Source organism: Bombina bombina, chromosome 7 (assembly GCF_027579735.1).
Source record: "Bombina bombina isolate aBomBom1 chromosome 7, aBomBom1.pri, whole genome shotgun sequence".
NCBI classification, from domain to species: Eukaryota; Metazoa; Chordata; class Amphibia; order Anura; family Bombinatoridae; genus Bombina; species Bombina bombina.
The window spans coordinates 589,510,292-589,527,402 of NC_069505.1; the positions used below are offsets into that span (position 1 = coordinate 589,510,292).

Genomic DNA, 17,111 nt, shown 5'->3' on the forward strand with positions numbered 1-17,111 from the left:
CTTACCAAAAAAAAGGGAAATTAAATTCTATAATAGAAAAAAGTTATCCGGAAAAAAGTGTGTAAAACAAATAATAATAACAGAATGATACTGAAAAAGTATATTGAAAAAAGTAAAAGCCCCAAATTGATATAATAAGTGGTTTAATAATCTAGTCTAAACAATAATATGATAAAAATTGCATAAAAATGATGCCGGCATCTAGAAAAGAACAAGGGACCGTTAAAAAGGGGGTACAATTAATACGGTCTAAAAAGATTCATAAAACAAATAGTGACATTATAGACACTTGATACAACAGGTTATACCAGATATATGACACAAGTGAAAGAGTTAACGGATAAATCTATCCAGCTCAATGTGATAGTACAGATTAAATCAAAGTCCTTGACCAAGGAGATGTTAGCAAAATGCACTGAGACTTTGTCTATGTTAATATGTGCGTGTCAAAGTCTTCAGCTGTGCACAACCTCCGTTGGAATGGGATACAAAACAAAAAAAACTCACTGTTCGTGGATATAACAACTTCTGTAGTAAATTCCATTGGAAAGATGACGTCAGACCATGTGACAGAGTAGCGTGATCCGCTGGCCTCCAATCAATGGTAATCCTCTGCTTAAAACGATAGTATGGGGCCTATTTATCAAGCTATGTATGGACCGCTGCTCCATAACCTGTCCGCCTGCTCTGAGGCGGCGGACAGACATCGCCGAAAATCAACCAATACGATCGGGTTTATTGATACTGCCTGCTAGTGGCCAATTGTCTGCGAATCTGCAGGGGGCGGTATTGCACCAGCAGTTCACAAGATCTGCTGGTGCAATGATAAATGCAGAGAGCGTATACTGTCGGCATTTATCGATGTGCGGCGGACATGATCCACAACATCAGATCATGTCCTCTCGCACCTTCTTAAATATGCCCCTATGTATCTTCCGTAGTGCAGAATCTGGATGATGTTGATAATGTTGATAAAATTTGACTTGAAGCCTAACACAGCTGAGATTCACATACTTGTAGTAGATTTACAGCTGATTTTGGCAGGAGATCAAGTGGTGAAAACCAAAGAGGGATTATTCATTTCATTTGTTCCTTAACCACACAAAACAAACAATGAACCTGAGTGGTCTATAAACACAATAAGATAGGGGAATAAACGCAAAAACAGGAATTATTCATATGTCTACACTCATAAATATTAGAGATAGAGATGAACCTGTATAGCGAGTATAAATCCCTCCAAAGGAAAATACAGGGGTAGTAAGCACAATCTACGCGTTTCGGCAAACCAAACTGCCTTCATCAAGATGCTTACTGAAGCTGCCATTAGCTTTTTTAAACAATACTGTTTAAACCATGATATATTTGTACTTTGTAAAGACACATCATAATAAATTAGCATAAAGGCTTAGCAATTCCAAAAACATGTATATCTACTGTACTCGAAACAATAATAGGATATAACAATTTATATATCATATATATAGTCAATGTTTAACAAATGATTATACAAAGTATATATAGCTTAGTGAATAGACTAGAGCCGATTATAGAGCTGAAGATAAACCATTAAATAAGGCAGGTCAAATCTATTCATGCAGCTATAAGGAACTAAAACAGATTATTGTAATTTATAAAAGAAATTATATCAATCTTGGGATAAAAAAATCATCCAAAACATGGATACTGTATATAAAACATTTTTTAATAATGAAAAATAATTTCATGAAATTGAACGGGGAATGCAAAAAAAATTGAAATGTTTTTGGAGAACTCATAAAATACCCTCCTGACAAGTGGTGAATAATGAGTGAACCATATATTGTTTATTAATAAGAACAGTGTTATATTAAGTGGTATCCTTCGTGAAACTTTTTGAAGAAATATTGTGATAAACACTGATCATATATTCACCTAAAATTAAGTGTATGAGTCTAAAATACTGAACGAGTGTGTATATTAGTGAATATCGTCAATATATAGTGTGATATATATATGTGCAAAGGTTATATACTCAAGAAGTATAGAATATAAAAATGTAACAGAAAAAAAGATAATAACATATAATGTGATTAAAAAGGGTGTTAAGATCAAAGGAGCTGCTAAGCCCCTGGGGGTGAAGTGTTTTAAAACTGAAAATAAGCTCAGCTTCTTTTTTTTAACAATATTTTTTCAATGTTGCCCCCCTGGTACTAGGGTGAATTTTAAGGAATTCCCCAAAATTTAAAACATCCTAGATCGCCTTGGTGTACATCTGTAAAATGTTGGTAAAGTACAGTTTTATTAGTCTTATGTTCTATATTCCAAATGTGTTCCCTAATCCTGTCTCTCAGAGACGACTCGTTTGTCCTATACAGGTGGCCCTCGTTTTACAATGGTTCAATTTACACCGTTTCAGAATAACAACCTTTTTTTTCCAGTCATGTGACTGCTATTGAGAAGCAGTGCATTTATTAAAATAGCCAGTAGGTGGCGCTGTCCGCTTGTGTTGCAGCAAAGCCAAGCAAGCTGAAATTAATCAGCTTAACCAAAACTGAGCTATTGAGCAGATTTCAAAGGAACGAGATCTTCCTGTCTATAAATCAGTCCAGATTGGAATGCATAGAAAAGAACTGTTTACAGAAAAATGCAAATGAAGTCTGTGTTGTGTGATTATTTATTAGGTTTTATATGCTGTTTAGCAAATGTTTTTGTTCATTTTAACTTAGTTTAATTATATATTATGTGTTGTGTTATTATTTTATTAGGTTTATAATGCTGTTTAGCATTTAAAGTCTTCATTTCAAAGCTTTAAAAATAATGTATTAGGTGTTACTTATGACAATTTTGAGAGGGGCCTGGAACCTAACTCCCTCACTTCTCATTGACTTGCATTATAAACTGTGTTTCAATTTACAACGGTTTCGATTTTACAACCATTCCTTCTGGAACCTAACCCCGGCATAAACTGAGAACTACCTGTATATATTAAATTGCAAGAACATTTAATACAATATATACATTAGAATCGCTGCATTTAATAATTTCCCTAATTCTAAGGTGGTTTGTTCATCAGTGGAGACTGCTTTCTTAATCTTACTGCTAGATTTACAGGATTTACAAGTGAGGCAAGGGAAAAAAACGATATTCTCTTGTTTCTTAAGTCTCTGTCTGTTAGATTTGTTTTTAGATATTTAAATTCACTAAGTGACAGATAACTTTTAAGATTTTTTGCCTTCTAAAAATAAGGTCTGTTTTTTTTCTTCACTTTTTCACCTAAAATTGAGTCTTGTTGATATAATACAATGCCTATTAAGGAATACTTCTAATTTCTGCATGCTGAGAACTGTATCTAGTAATAAAAGGTACATTGATAAGCAGGGGCAGACTGAGACCATCAGGGGCCCCAGGCAAAAATTAGGAAAGGGGCCCCCACTGTCTACACTGACCCAAATGTATCCATATTTATGCAAATGATAACTGGGTAAGCCTCCCTGCCTTTCCCCCACCAACCCTCAGGGCCAGGGATCCCCAACATCAAGAGCCAGTCACACAGGGCCCCCAACCTCCAGGACCCCCCTTCACTCTAGGGCCCCCGCCCCCAAGCAACAAACCCCCACATCCAGACACAAGGCCAGGGCACCCACACTTAACTGCCTCAGTTACTGATAGGGCAGCTGTCAACCCCAGGTTAAGCAGCACACCAGGAGACATGGAGATGCCATTTGTGGGCCCCCCTACATGCTGGGCCCTCGGGTCCAGGTACTATTTGCCCGGCATATCAGGTCCGCCCCTGGTGATAAGGTCTTCATTAGGTTTTGAATTGGTTTTAAAGGGATTTTTTTTATCCTTTTTATATTCCATAGTGTTGTCTTTTTTAAGCAAAGTATGTCTATCAATAGTTCTTACTAAATTTCTGGTATCTTGTACTTTTTTCAAATTATATCCTTTATCTTTAAAGCAGTTCACTAGTATATCTGATTGTGGTATCATATGACTTAGTATCTGTACAATTTTTCCTCACCCTTAAAAATTGACTTTTGGGAATATTGGACTTCCATCTGTTAAGATGGCAACTCTTATAGGTGAATAAAGTTGTTTGAATCAATTGGTTCAAAATAAGTCTAGTCTTCATTTCGTTACTAATGATTTCTATTTCAATGTCTAAAAAAATGTATTAGACTGGTACTGAATTCATATGTGAAACTGAAAAAGTTCTAAAATTTCTTGGTCGCCTCTCAGATCAGGGAAGACGTGCAGCTATATAACGTTTATAGAGCAACAACCAGGTTCGCTCCCCATTGCTCTCTAGCAAAGAAATCTTCTTTAAAAATTCACATGAAGAGATTAGCATAACTAGGAGCTAACCTTGTGCCCAAAGCTGTCTCCCCTGATCTGGGAGAAAGAAATCATTATTAAATAAAAAGTTATTGTTCTTTAAGATAAATTCAAGGCTAATTTAATCAGAAATGGTTTTGTTCCTCCATGAGTGATGATCTTTATCCAAGAAATGTGAATATGCTTTTAAACCAAGTGTATGGGCAATATTAGTATACAGGAGAATTCACATCACAGGTGACCATGATGTAATTGTCTTTCCATTCTAATTGACTCAAAAAGATTAAGAAAATTTGTTGAATATTTCAAATAAGCTGGTAAATTACTTACATAATTTGAAGATAGTAGTTAATTATACTAGGATAAATTAGATTATATTGATCAATCCCTGAAATAATCGATGACATTGGGGAGAAGTAAGAGGCTTATGTATTTTTGGCAAAACAGTAAAATGTTGGTGTCCTAGGGTGATTTTCTTGTAAAAAAATGAACTCTGAATCTGTCAATATACCTATTGATTTCACTTGGTCTAGTATTTGATTGAGTTTATTCTTTTGATAAATATAGAATTACATTTAAGTTTGATATATGTGGTTTTATCATTTAATAGTCTATATGACTGTCGTCAAGGTAATATTGGGTGTCCATGATGTCGATTCTGCCCCACTTTAGAGAAGTGGAAATTTTCTAAAAGCACTATCATACTATCAGTTTAATCTATTTTGAAACATGTTTAAAAAAAAATAAAGTTCTATGTTTTTCTTTCATTTCTGACTGAGTCACTATTTTTAAACTGTGTGGTTGAGACGTGTCTATTGGGATCATTTTTGTCTTGATATCAGCTAACAGTGCTAATAAATGCAATAAAAATATGTAGATATATGTAGCTATCTCTTTTTATGCAAAGTACAAAGTTTTTAAGTGTGATTTAAACTTGCGTTTGCTTCTGATTTTGCATTCTCGTCATCGGCAATCAGGGCTACTTTAACAATTGGCATGCTAATTTGTTTTCGCTTGCCACGCTAACTCAGCTCAAGTTAAAATTTTATTTTGGCCTGATTTGAGCACATATTAGGAGTTGAAAGTAAAAAAGTGTTAATTTCAGGACTTCTGATAGTACGACTGTGCTGATCTTCCACATATGCTAAAAAAGACTATTAGTTATCGCTTCACGCACAAACCCAATATTGCGCTAGACCAATAGTGTATATTTTAAAAAGATATTTATATATATAATATATATATGATTATTTTTTTGTAAAAATATAAATCTATACCTATATATCTATATGAATAAAATACAGAAATAGATATATAAAGATATACACTGTATATACTGTACTTATATTTAGACATATCTATGTAAAACTAAAAATAATCTAAGTGAATATCATATGAATGTATTTTTTTATTACAAGTGTATATGTGAGTGTAATACTTTATTTTTAATATGTTTTTTTGTTGTTTTATAAGAAAAAATGTTTAACCCTTACACTTTTCTTCGGTCTCAAGGTCGCGCTATATATTCTAGCACAGTTTCTGCTTTCGCTTGAGTGCAACCTGTACTTTTAAATTGTAATAAAAGCAGTTGTGAAGATGCCGCCCCCTGCACATTTGCGGCTGCTAGGCAAGGGGTGTCAATCATCCCGAACGTATATACGACCACTGCTTCTTAACTTACGTTTCAGGCGAACCTGAAAACTTTGGGGGTAGAAAGGTAGCATCCCGCTGCTTGTGAAACCCGTAATATCAAGTTGCGTACTAATGTTATTGCAGTCCAGCAATATTGCTTATCACAACCTGTGCTATCATTAGTAATCTGCTATCTAAGCCTCAGCGTTTTACCTATTTTTGTGACAAGCTCACCATCTTAGAATTAGCAAGATAAAAACAGCAAGAACTGCAGGGGTAAACATACTTAATAAATATAATGAGATCTGTGAAATAACTGCAGCATGGCATAGCCTTGTAACGCCCACAAAGGCTGAAAGATTCATAAGAAAAATAAGGTGCACATATTTTGCATTGTTAGTACTATTTTAACTTATTTTTAAATGATATTGCACATTGAGAATGATTTATTTTTCCATGCGCACTTTAATTACAAATTTTACAGCATCATTTAAAGGGATACGAAACCCAATTTTTTTTTCTTTCAGATTCAGATAGGAGCATGCAATTTAAGCAACTTTCTAAATTACTCCTATTATCAATTTTTCTTTGCTCTCTTGTGAGCTTTATTTGAAAAAGCATTATTTAAGCTTAGTAGCCGGCCCAGTTTTGATTCAACACCCCGGATAGCACTTGCTGATTGGTGGCTACATTTTTTGAATAATTTTCTTTATGGCATATTCCCCTCCATTTAAATTGATTTGAAATTAACATTATTGAAGGAAGATTAACTCTCTTTTCTCCCTTCTTTGCTAAAAACATGAATCTATCCAAAGATGGTGATTAATTTTAGTGTGAAATAATCATTGCTATGAGTTTCTTTTTATGTAATCTGTCAAAATGTCTTCCCCTTCTGTAAAAAGTACTAAATCCAAAAACTCAATTTAGTTTTCGGTGCTTTTCCGTAAAATGATGAAAAGTGATGAAATCTTGCAAACAAGGTTAATTTCCTCCACAGATAACCAACATTGTCATCAATATATCTGGCCCAGAAAATAATATTGTTTGAGAATTGTTTTTGTTCCCAGGTATAATATTTTTTTCCCAGAGTTCCTTATAGAGATTTAAAAGTTGGCCATATGGTATATTAATTATCCAAATCAAATGGAAATTAATTTTAGCATGGAGATATTTATTGCTATCAGGTTTCTTTTTATGTAATCCATAAAAGAACAAAATCTAAAAACTCACTTACAATTTACTGTGGCCTAGATTTGGAGTTTTGCGGCCAAAGGGGTGCGTTAGCTATGCGTGATTTTTTCTGGCTGCACCTTTTAAATACCGCTGGTATTTAGAGTTCACAGAAGGGGCTGCGTTAGGCTCCAAAAAAGGAGCGTATAGCATATCTACCGCCACTGCAACTCTCAATACCAGCGGTGCTTACGGACGCGGCCAGCTTCAAAAACGTGCACGTGCACGATTCCCCCATAGGAAACAATGGGACAGTTTTGAGCTGAAAAAAAACCTAACACCTGCAGAAAAGCAGCGTTCAGCTCCTAACGCGGCCCCATTGTTTCCTATGGGGAAACACTTCCTAAGTCTGCACCTAACACCCTAACATGAACCCCGAGTCTAAACACCCCTAACCTTACACTTATTAACCCCTAATCTGCCGCCCCCGCTATTGCTGACCCCTGCATATTTTTTTTAACCCCTAATCCTGCCGCTCCGTACACCGCCGCAACCTACATTATACCTATGTACCCCTAATCTGCTGCCCCTAACACCCGCCGACCCCTATATTATATTTATTAACCCCTAATCTGCCCCCCACAACGTCGCCGCCAGCTACCTACAATAATTAACCCCTAATCTGCCGCTCCCGTACACCGCCGCAACCTACGTTATAGCTATGTACCCCTAATCTGCACCCCCACGTCGCCTCCACCTACCTACATTTATTAACCCCTAATCTGCCGACCGGACCTCACCGCTACTATAATAAATGTATTAACCCCTACATCCGCCTCACTCCCGCACTCAATAACCCTATAATAAATAGTATAACCCCTAAACTGCCCTCCCTAACATCACCGACACCTAACTTCAAGTATTAACCAATAACGCTGCCGACCGGACCTCAACGCTTTACTCTATGTAAATTTATTAACCCTAAAGCTAAGTCTAAACCTAACACTAACACCCCCCTAACTTAAATATAATTTAAATCTAACGAAATAAACTAAACTCTTATTAAATAAATTAATCCTATTTAAAGCTAATACTTACCTGTAAAATAAACCCTAATATAGCTACATATAACGAATAATTATATTGTAGCTATTTTAAGGATTTATATTTATTTTACAGGAAACTTTGTATTTATTTTAACCAGGTACAATAGCTATTAATAGTTAAGAACTATTTAATAGCTACCTAGTTAAAATAATTACAAAATGACCTGTAAAATAAATCCTAACCTAAGTTACAATTAAACCTAAAACTACACTATCAAGTAAATTAATTAAATAAAATACCTACAATTATCTACAATTAAACCTAACACTACACTATCAATAAATTAATTAAATACAATACCTACAAATAATACAATTAAATAAACTAACTAAAGTACAAAAAATAAAAAAGAACTAAGTTACAAAAAATAAAAAAATATTTACAAACATTAGAAAAAATATTACAACAATTTTAAACTAATTACACCTACTCTAAGCCCCCCTAATTAAAATAACAAAGCCCACCCAAAATAAAAAAAATGCCCTACCCTATTCTAAAATAAAAAAGTTCAAAGCTCTTTTTTACCTTACCAGCCCTTAAAAGGGCTTTTTGTGGGGCATGCCCCAAAGAATACAGCTCTTTTGCTGTAAAAAGAAAACATACAATACCCCCCCCAACATTACAAACCACCACCCACATACCCCTAATCTAACCCAAACCCCCCTTAAATAAACCTAACACTAAGCCCCTTGAAGATCTCCCTTCCTTGTATTCACCACGCCGGGTTCACCGATCTGTCCTTGCTCTCCGACGTCTTCATCCAAGCCCATGCGGGGGCTGAAGATGTCCATGATCCGGTTAAAGTCTTCATCCAAGCGGGAGCTGAAGAGGTCCATGATCCGGCTGAAGTCTTCTATCAAGCGGCATCTTCAATCTTCTTTCTTCCGGATCCATGTTCATCCCGCCGACGCGGAACATCCATCTTCACCGACGACTTCCCAACGAATGACGGTTCCTTTAAGGGATGTCATCCAAGATGGCGTCCCTCGAATTCCAATTGGCTGATAGGATTCTATCAGCCAATCGGGATTAAGGGTAGAAAATCTGATTGGCTGATGGAATCAGCCAATCAGATTCAAGTTCAATCTGATTGGCTGATCCAATCAGCCAATCAGATTGAGCTCGCATTTGATTGGCTGATCGGAACAGCCAATAGAATGCAAGCTCAATCTGATTGGCTGATGGAATCAGCCAATCAGAATTTTCCTACCTTAATTCCGATTGGCTGATAGAATCCTATCAGCCAATCGGAAATTTGAGGGACGCCATCTTGGATGACGTCCCTTAAAGGAACCGTCATTCGTCGGGAAGTCGTCGGTGAAGATGGATGTTCCACGTCGGCGGGATGAACATGGATCCGGAAGAAAGAAGATTGAAGATGCCGCTTGATAGAAGACTTCCGCCGGATCATGGACCTCTTCAGCTCCCGCTTGGCTGAAGACTTCAGCCGGATCATGGACCTCTTCAGCTCCCGCTTGGATGAAGACTTCAGCCGGATCATGGACATCTTCAGCCCCCGCTTGGGCTTGGATGAAGACGTCGGAGCAAGGACGGATCGGTGAACCCGGCGTGGTGAATACAAGGTAGGGAGATCTTCAGGGGCTTAGTGTTAGGTTTATTTAAGGGGGGTTTGGGTTAGATTAGGGGTATGTGGGTGGTGGGTTGTAATGTTGGGGGGGGTTGTATTTTTTTTTTACAGGAAAAAGAGCAGTTTTCTTTGGGGCATGCCGCGCTAAAGGCCCTTTTAAGGGCTGGTAAGGTAAAAGAGCTTTGAACTTTTTTAATTTAGAATAGGGTAGGGCATTTTTTTATTTTGGGGGGCTTTGTTATTTTATTAGGGGGCTTAGAGTAGGTGTAATTAGCTTAAAATTGTTATAATATTTTTCTAATGTCTGTAAATATTTTTTTATTTTTTGTAACTTAGTTCTTTTTTATTTTTTGTACTTTAGTTAGTTTATTTCATTGTAGTTATTTGTAGGTATTGTATTTAATTTATTTATTGATAGTGTAGTGTTAGGTTTAATTGTAGATAATTGTAGGTATTTGTATGTAATTTATTTATTGATAGTGTAGTGTTAGGTTTAATTGTAACTTAGGTTAGGATTTATTTTACAGGTAATTTTGTAATTATTTTAACTAGGTAGCTATTAAATAGTTCTTAACTATTTAATAGCTATTGTACCTGGTTAAAATAATTACAAAGTTGCCTGTAAAATAAATATTAATCCTAAAATAGCTACAGTATAATTATTCGTTATATTGTAGCTATATTAGGGTTTATTTTACAGGTAAGTATTTAGCTTTAAATAGGAATAATTTATTTAATAAGAGTTAATTTATTTCGTTAGATTTAAATTATATTTAATTTAGGGGGGTGTTAGGGTTAAGGTTAGACTTAGCTTTAGGGGTTAATAAATTTATTAGAGTATCGGTGAGGTCCGGTCGGCAGATTAGGGGTTAATACTTGAAGTTAGGTGTCGGCAATGTTAGGGAGGGCAGATTAGGGGTTAATACTATTTATTATAGGGTTATTGAGGCGGGAGTGAGGCGGATTAGGGGTTAATAACTTTATTAGAGTAGCGGTGAGCTCCGTCGGCAGATTAGGGGTTAATAATTGTAGGTAGGTGGAGGCGACGTTGGGGGCGGCAGATTAGGGGTTAATAAATATAATATAGGGGTCGACGGTGTTAGGGGCAGCAGATTAGGGGTTCATAGGGATAATGTAGGTTGCGGCGGTGTGCGGTCGGCAGATTAGGGGTTAAAAAAATTATTATAGTGGCGGCGATGTGGGGGGACCTCGGTTTAGGGGTACATAGGTAGTTTATGGGTGTTAGTGTACTTTATGAACCGGCGTTAGCCCATAAAGCTCTTAACTCCTGACTTTTTTCTGCGGCTGGAGTTTTGTCGTTAGATTTCTAACGCTCACTTCAGCCAAGACTCTAAATACCGGCGTTAGGAAGATCCCATTGAAAAGATAGGATACGCAATTGGCATAAGGGGATCTGCGGTATGGAAAAGTCGTGGCTGGAAAGTGAGCGTTAGACCCTTTCCTGACTGACTCCAAATACCAGCGGGCGGCCAAAACCAGCGTTAGGAGCCTCTAACTCTGGTTTTGATGGCTAACGCAAAACTCCAAATCTAGGCGTGTGTTTTTCTGTAAAGGCCAGAATGGAATCATTTCGGTTCACGTACTTGATTAACGGCTAGATTTAGAGTTTTGTCGGTAACAACCCGCGTAGCTAATGCTGGCTTTTTTTCCCCCGCACCTTTTAAATACCGCTGATATTTAGAGTTCACAGAAGGGCTGCGTTAGGCTCCAAAAAGGGAGCGTATAGCATATTTACCGCCACTGCAACTCTCAATACCAGCGGTGCTTACGGACGCGGCCAGCTTCAAAAACGTGCTCGTGCACGATTCCCCCATAGGAAACAATGGGGCTGTTTGAGCTGAAAAAAAACCTAACACCTGCAAAAAAGCAGCGTTCAGCTCCTAACGCAGCCCCATTGTTTTCTATGGGGAAACACTTCCTATGTCTGCACCTAACACCCTAACATGTACCCCGAGTCTAAACACCCCTAACCTTACACTTATTAACCCCTAATCTGCTGCCCCCGCTATGGCTGACCCCTGCATATACTTTTGAACCCCTAATCTGCCGCTCCGTACACTGCCACAACCTACCTTATCCCTATGTACCCCTAATCTGCTGCCCCTAACACCGCCGACCCCTATATTATATTTATTAACCCCTAATCTGCCCCCCTCAACGTCGCCGCCAGCTACCTACAATAATTAACCCCTAATCTGCCGACCGGACCTCACCGCTACTATAATAAAGTTATTAACCCCTAATCCGCCTCACTCCCGCCTCAATAACCCTATAATAAATAGTATTAACCCCTAATCTGCCCTCCCTAACATCGCTGACACCTAACTTCAAGTATTAACCCCTAATCTGCCGACCGGACTTCACCGCTACTCTAATAAATTTATTAACCCCTAAAGCTAAGTCTAACCTTAACCCTAACACTCCCCTAAGTTAAATATAATTTAAATCTAACGAAATAAATTAACTCTTATTAAATAAATTATTCCTATTTAAAGCTAAATACTTATATTAATAAACCCTAATATAGCTACAATATAAATTATAATTATATTGTAGCTATTTTAGGATTAATATTTATTTTACAGGCAACTTTGTAATTATTTTAACCAGGTACAATAGCTATTAAATAGTTAAGAACTATTTAATAGCTACCTAGTTAAAATAATTACAAAATTACCTGTAAAATAAATCCTAACCTAAGTTACAATTAAACCTAACACTACACTATCAATAAATTAATTAAATAAAATACCTACAATTATCTTCAATTAAAGCTAACACTACACTATCAATAAATTAATTAAATACAAATACCTACAAATAAATACAATTAAATAAACTAACTAAAGTACAAAAAATAAAAAAGAACTAAGTTACAAAAAATAAAAAAATATTTACAAACATTAGAAAAATATTACAACAATTTTAAGCTAATTACACCTACTCTAAGCCCCCTAATAAAATAACAAAGACCCCCAAAATAAAAAAATGCCCTACCCTATTCTAAAATTAAAATAGAAAAGCTCTTTTACCTTACCAGCCCTTAAAAGGGCCCTTTGCGGGGCATGCCCCAAAGAATTCAGCTCTTTTGCCTGTAAAAAAAAAAACTTGCAATACCCCCCCAACATTACAACCCACCACCCACATACCCCTAATCTAACCCAAACCCCCGTTAAATAAACCTAACACTAAGCCCCTGAATATCTCCCTACCTTGTCTTCACCACACCGGGTTCACCGATCGGTCCAGAAGAGCCTCCGAAGTCTTCATCCAAGCTCAAGCGGGGGCTGAAGAGTGACATCCATCCTCCGGCTGAAGTCTGGATCCAAGCGGCGGCTGAAGAATTCCATCTTCGGGCAGAAGTCTTCATCCTATCCGGGCAGAAGAGTAGATCCGGACCGGCAAACATCTTCTTCATCCAAGCCGCATCTTCTATGTTCTTCCATCCGATGACGAGCGGCTCCATCTTGAAGACCTCCAGCGCGGATCCATCCTCTTCTTCCGAGGTCCTAAAACAGAATTAAGGTTCCTTTAAGGGACGTCATCCAAGATGGCGTCCCTCGAATTCCGATTGGCTGATAGGATTCTATCAGCCAATCGGAATTAAGGTAGAAAAATTCTGATTGGCTGATGGAATCAGCCAATCAGATTCAAGTTCAATCCGATTGGCTGATTGGACCAAACTCTAAATCTAGGCGTAAATCTTTTAAAGCAGGTTAATCTCCTACCTAGATCATTACAATATCATCTATATATCTGCCCTAGAAAATAATGGTTTTGTTTCCAGATAAAATATTTTTTTCCCAGAGTCCCATATACAGATTGGCATAACTAGGGGCAAGCATGTCCCCATAGCTGTGCCACTCATCGGGAGGATGGATTTTACTGGGATTACACTTCAATGCAGACGTTTTCACTGACTTACTCTAATATATCTACCTACTATTCTAAACTGTTGTGCGACCTGGCTTCTATACAATTATTGTTACCTGGGACTTAAGGTGTAATATTGTATATACTGTATATTGCCTTACTTTCTTCTGTGTATGGTGTTTTACTTGCATTGTTGTATCTGCGCACTCTTTATTGTAGAGTTTATTTATTTGTTTGCAGTGGGAAATAATCAACTTGTTTGTGGTTGTGTTTATGTATATAAATGCATACCTGACATTGTTATAATCTGTGACACAACCTATGACAACAACTCATCTATATATATATATATATATATATATATATATATACACAACCACATATACTGTATATGTATATATATATATTATATATATAATATATATATAAATAAAATGTAATAATATACGTAAAATGGAAAGATTTTTTTTTTAATCGTTAGAGCTGCCACATAGAACTTATGTCATGTGCCCATTCCTACGTCGATATGCACTTGTGAAAAAGGGATTAAGCTATTTTCTTTATTATTGTACTGTTTGATTACATGTAATTATGTTTTAAACCCCTGCAAATGGGTTAAACACATACATAAAGTTAACTCCAGAGCAGTAAAGCACTACCTGGAGCTAGTTGAACACATTTGGTGAGGCATATATATATATATATATATATATATATGTAGTCACCAATCAGAAGCTTGCTCCTAGTAGTGCACTGTTGCTCTTGAGCTTACCTAGGTATGCTTTTAAACAAATGATACCAGGAGAATTAAGTAAATTTAATAAAAATAGTAAATTGAAAAGTCTATTAAAATTGCATGGGAGGATTGTAAAAAAAAAAAAAAAAAAAAAAATTGCATGCTCTATGTGAAACATGGATGTTCCTTTAACATAGAGTGAGCTAGTTACTTTATCTGTACTACCTTGTAATTACTACTGCTGCCTATTGCTATATTTATATACATAGACACAGTGAGATATATTTGGATGGTTGGCCGGTGATAACAAACTTATTTCCTCTTTTTAATTTCTTCTTGAGGAGGATGTAAAGCAAGAAGCAACTAGAGATAGAACAGGGAAAAAGAGCCAGACGACTGTATAAAGGGACAGAGAAAATAAGAGAGAAATCATATTCATAGACAAAAGGTCAGAGACTGATAGAAAAATAAAAGCAGAGACAGAAAGTCAGGAAGAAAAGAAAATACATATTAAGAGATTGGAAAAAGAAACTAAGAAAATGCAAAGAATATAGAAATGAAAAGACTAAAATACAGAAAAAGGAGACAGAAATAAACAAATGAATAAAATAGAAATAATATGATATTGGAGACAAATGAAGAAAAAGGAAAGACAAGAAGCAAAAAAGACTAAGTATTGCTATAGATAAAGAGAGACAGTGAGATAAAGAGGCACATACAGTCAAAAGGGACAACAAAAGGATCCAAAAAGACAGCTAAGACCAGTATGAAGTCAGATAGAATACAAGTCAGAGACTGGCACCAATAAAGAGATAGACAAAGGGAGAAGAAAAAAGCCGGAGACGGACAATCAAGAAGGTCAGAGAGAGAGAGAGAAAGAAAAAGAGAGAGAGAGAGAGAGAGAGAGAAAGAGAGAAAAAGAGAGAGAAAGAAAACGAGAGAGAGAAAGAGAGTAAAAAATAGATATTTGGGCAGAAAAAGAGAGTGAGGAACAAAAAGCAGTCAGAGAGACAGTGAAAGAGAGACGGGAAAGATAAAGAAGAGGCAATGCTGCATATTGTGGTTTTCACCGTACTTATGCATTACAGCGCACAAGGTGAGATATATTGATGATGTTTATAAATAAGCACAATAATTTCTGAAGTGCTATATTTTTTATTCTGTATTTTAAAAGGACAGTAAAATCAAAATTAAACTTTCATGATTAAGATAGAGAACTCAATTTTGATCAACTTTCCAATTTACTTCTATTTTGTTATTTGATTTGTTCTCTTAGTATCCTTTGTTGAAATGCATACCTAGGTAGCCTCAGGATCAGTAATGCACTCCTAGCAGTTAGCTGTTGATTGGTGGCTGCACAGATATGCCTCTTGTTATTGGCTCATGTTGTGTTTTCAGCTAGCTCCCAGAAGTGCATTGCTGCTAAATTCAACAAAGGATACCAATAGAATGAAGCAAATTTAATTAGATTGTAAACTTGTTTAAAATGGTATGTTCTGTCTGAATCATGAAAGAAAAAATTGGGGGGTTTTATGTCCATTTAAATTAATATGTAGATTTGATTTGACTGTACATACTTTATGATTAGTAAAAGATGTAAGAGTTACAAAACTCATGTCCCAAGCATTATTTATTCACCTTACAGAATTTGTTCTCACCACCTTTTAACGGACGTCTGTCTCATGAGTTAACAAAAGTACTTCTGCAAATTACTTCTGAACCTACTAACCTTCAGTTTGAGATTATGACCCCTTACTCTGGTCTTGTTCTTTCTTTCAAAAATTATTTAAAAGGAGATGAAACCCAAAATTGTTTTTTCATGATTCAGATAGATTATCAATTATAAACAACTTTACTTCTATTATCGAATTTGCTTCATTCTCTTGATATCCTTTGTTGAATGAGCAGTAACGCACTACTGGGAGTTAGCCCAAACCTAATCGGAAGAGGCATATATGTGCAGCCCACCAATCAGCAGCTTCCTAGATATACTTTTTAGCAAAGGTTACAAAACGAACAAAACAAATTGGATAATAGGAATAAATTGGAAAGTTGTTTAAAATTGTATGCTCTGTCTGAATCATGAAAGAAGAAAAAAATAGTGTTTCATGTCCCTTTAAATCCCTGACTATACGTGAAACTTTCTATAATGTCACATCTCTCCCTTCTCTTCTTTGAACTAAACATATTAAAGGGACATTCCGTTCAAAACTAAAATGCAGGTAGATGTATTACATCTTTGAAATGAAACATATTTATTATATACATAAGTTGGCAAAAATACTTCTAGTAAGTTATCACTGTTTTAGTGCTAGTATTTGTCTCTGCACGTGCATGTGAAGCCTAGATAGATATTGTCAGTGCATCAGCATTTTAACTACTGCAGCTGCTCAGAGCACCAGTGGGGCTTGTATCATGTCAGTAATTAACAAATTGAGTCATTACAAGATGGTACAAGCGCCTTAAATTCTGAGCAAGCGCTGTATTTAAAATGTAAAAGGGGCATGAAACCTAATTAATTTTCTTTCATGATTCAGATAAAGCAGCAATTTTAAACAACTTTGTAATTTACTTCTATTCTCAAATTATCTTTGTTCTCTTGGTATCCCTTGTTGAAAAGGAGAGGCATAATCATAGGAGCCGGCCCATTTCTGCAGCACTATATGG

The 17,111-nt window shown here is 36.2% G+C and overlaps 1 protein-coding gene across 1 annotated transcript in view; it reads left to right on the forward strand.

Moving 5' to 3' along the window:
• The first annotated feature begins 14,803 nt into the window (after window positions 1–14,803).
• The window catches only part of LOC128636129 (uncharacterized), a 104,561-nt gene continuing 102,253 nt past the window's right edge, over window positions 14,804–17,111 (forward strand). Inside the window, exon 1 of the mRNA XM_053689187.1 lies at window positions 14,804–15,540. Within this exon, the coding sequence (XP_053545162.1) occupies window positions 15,492–15,540 (49 nt within the window). The 5' untranslated portion in view covers window positions 14,804–15,491. The remainder of the gene's footprint in view (window positions 15,541–17,111) is intronic.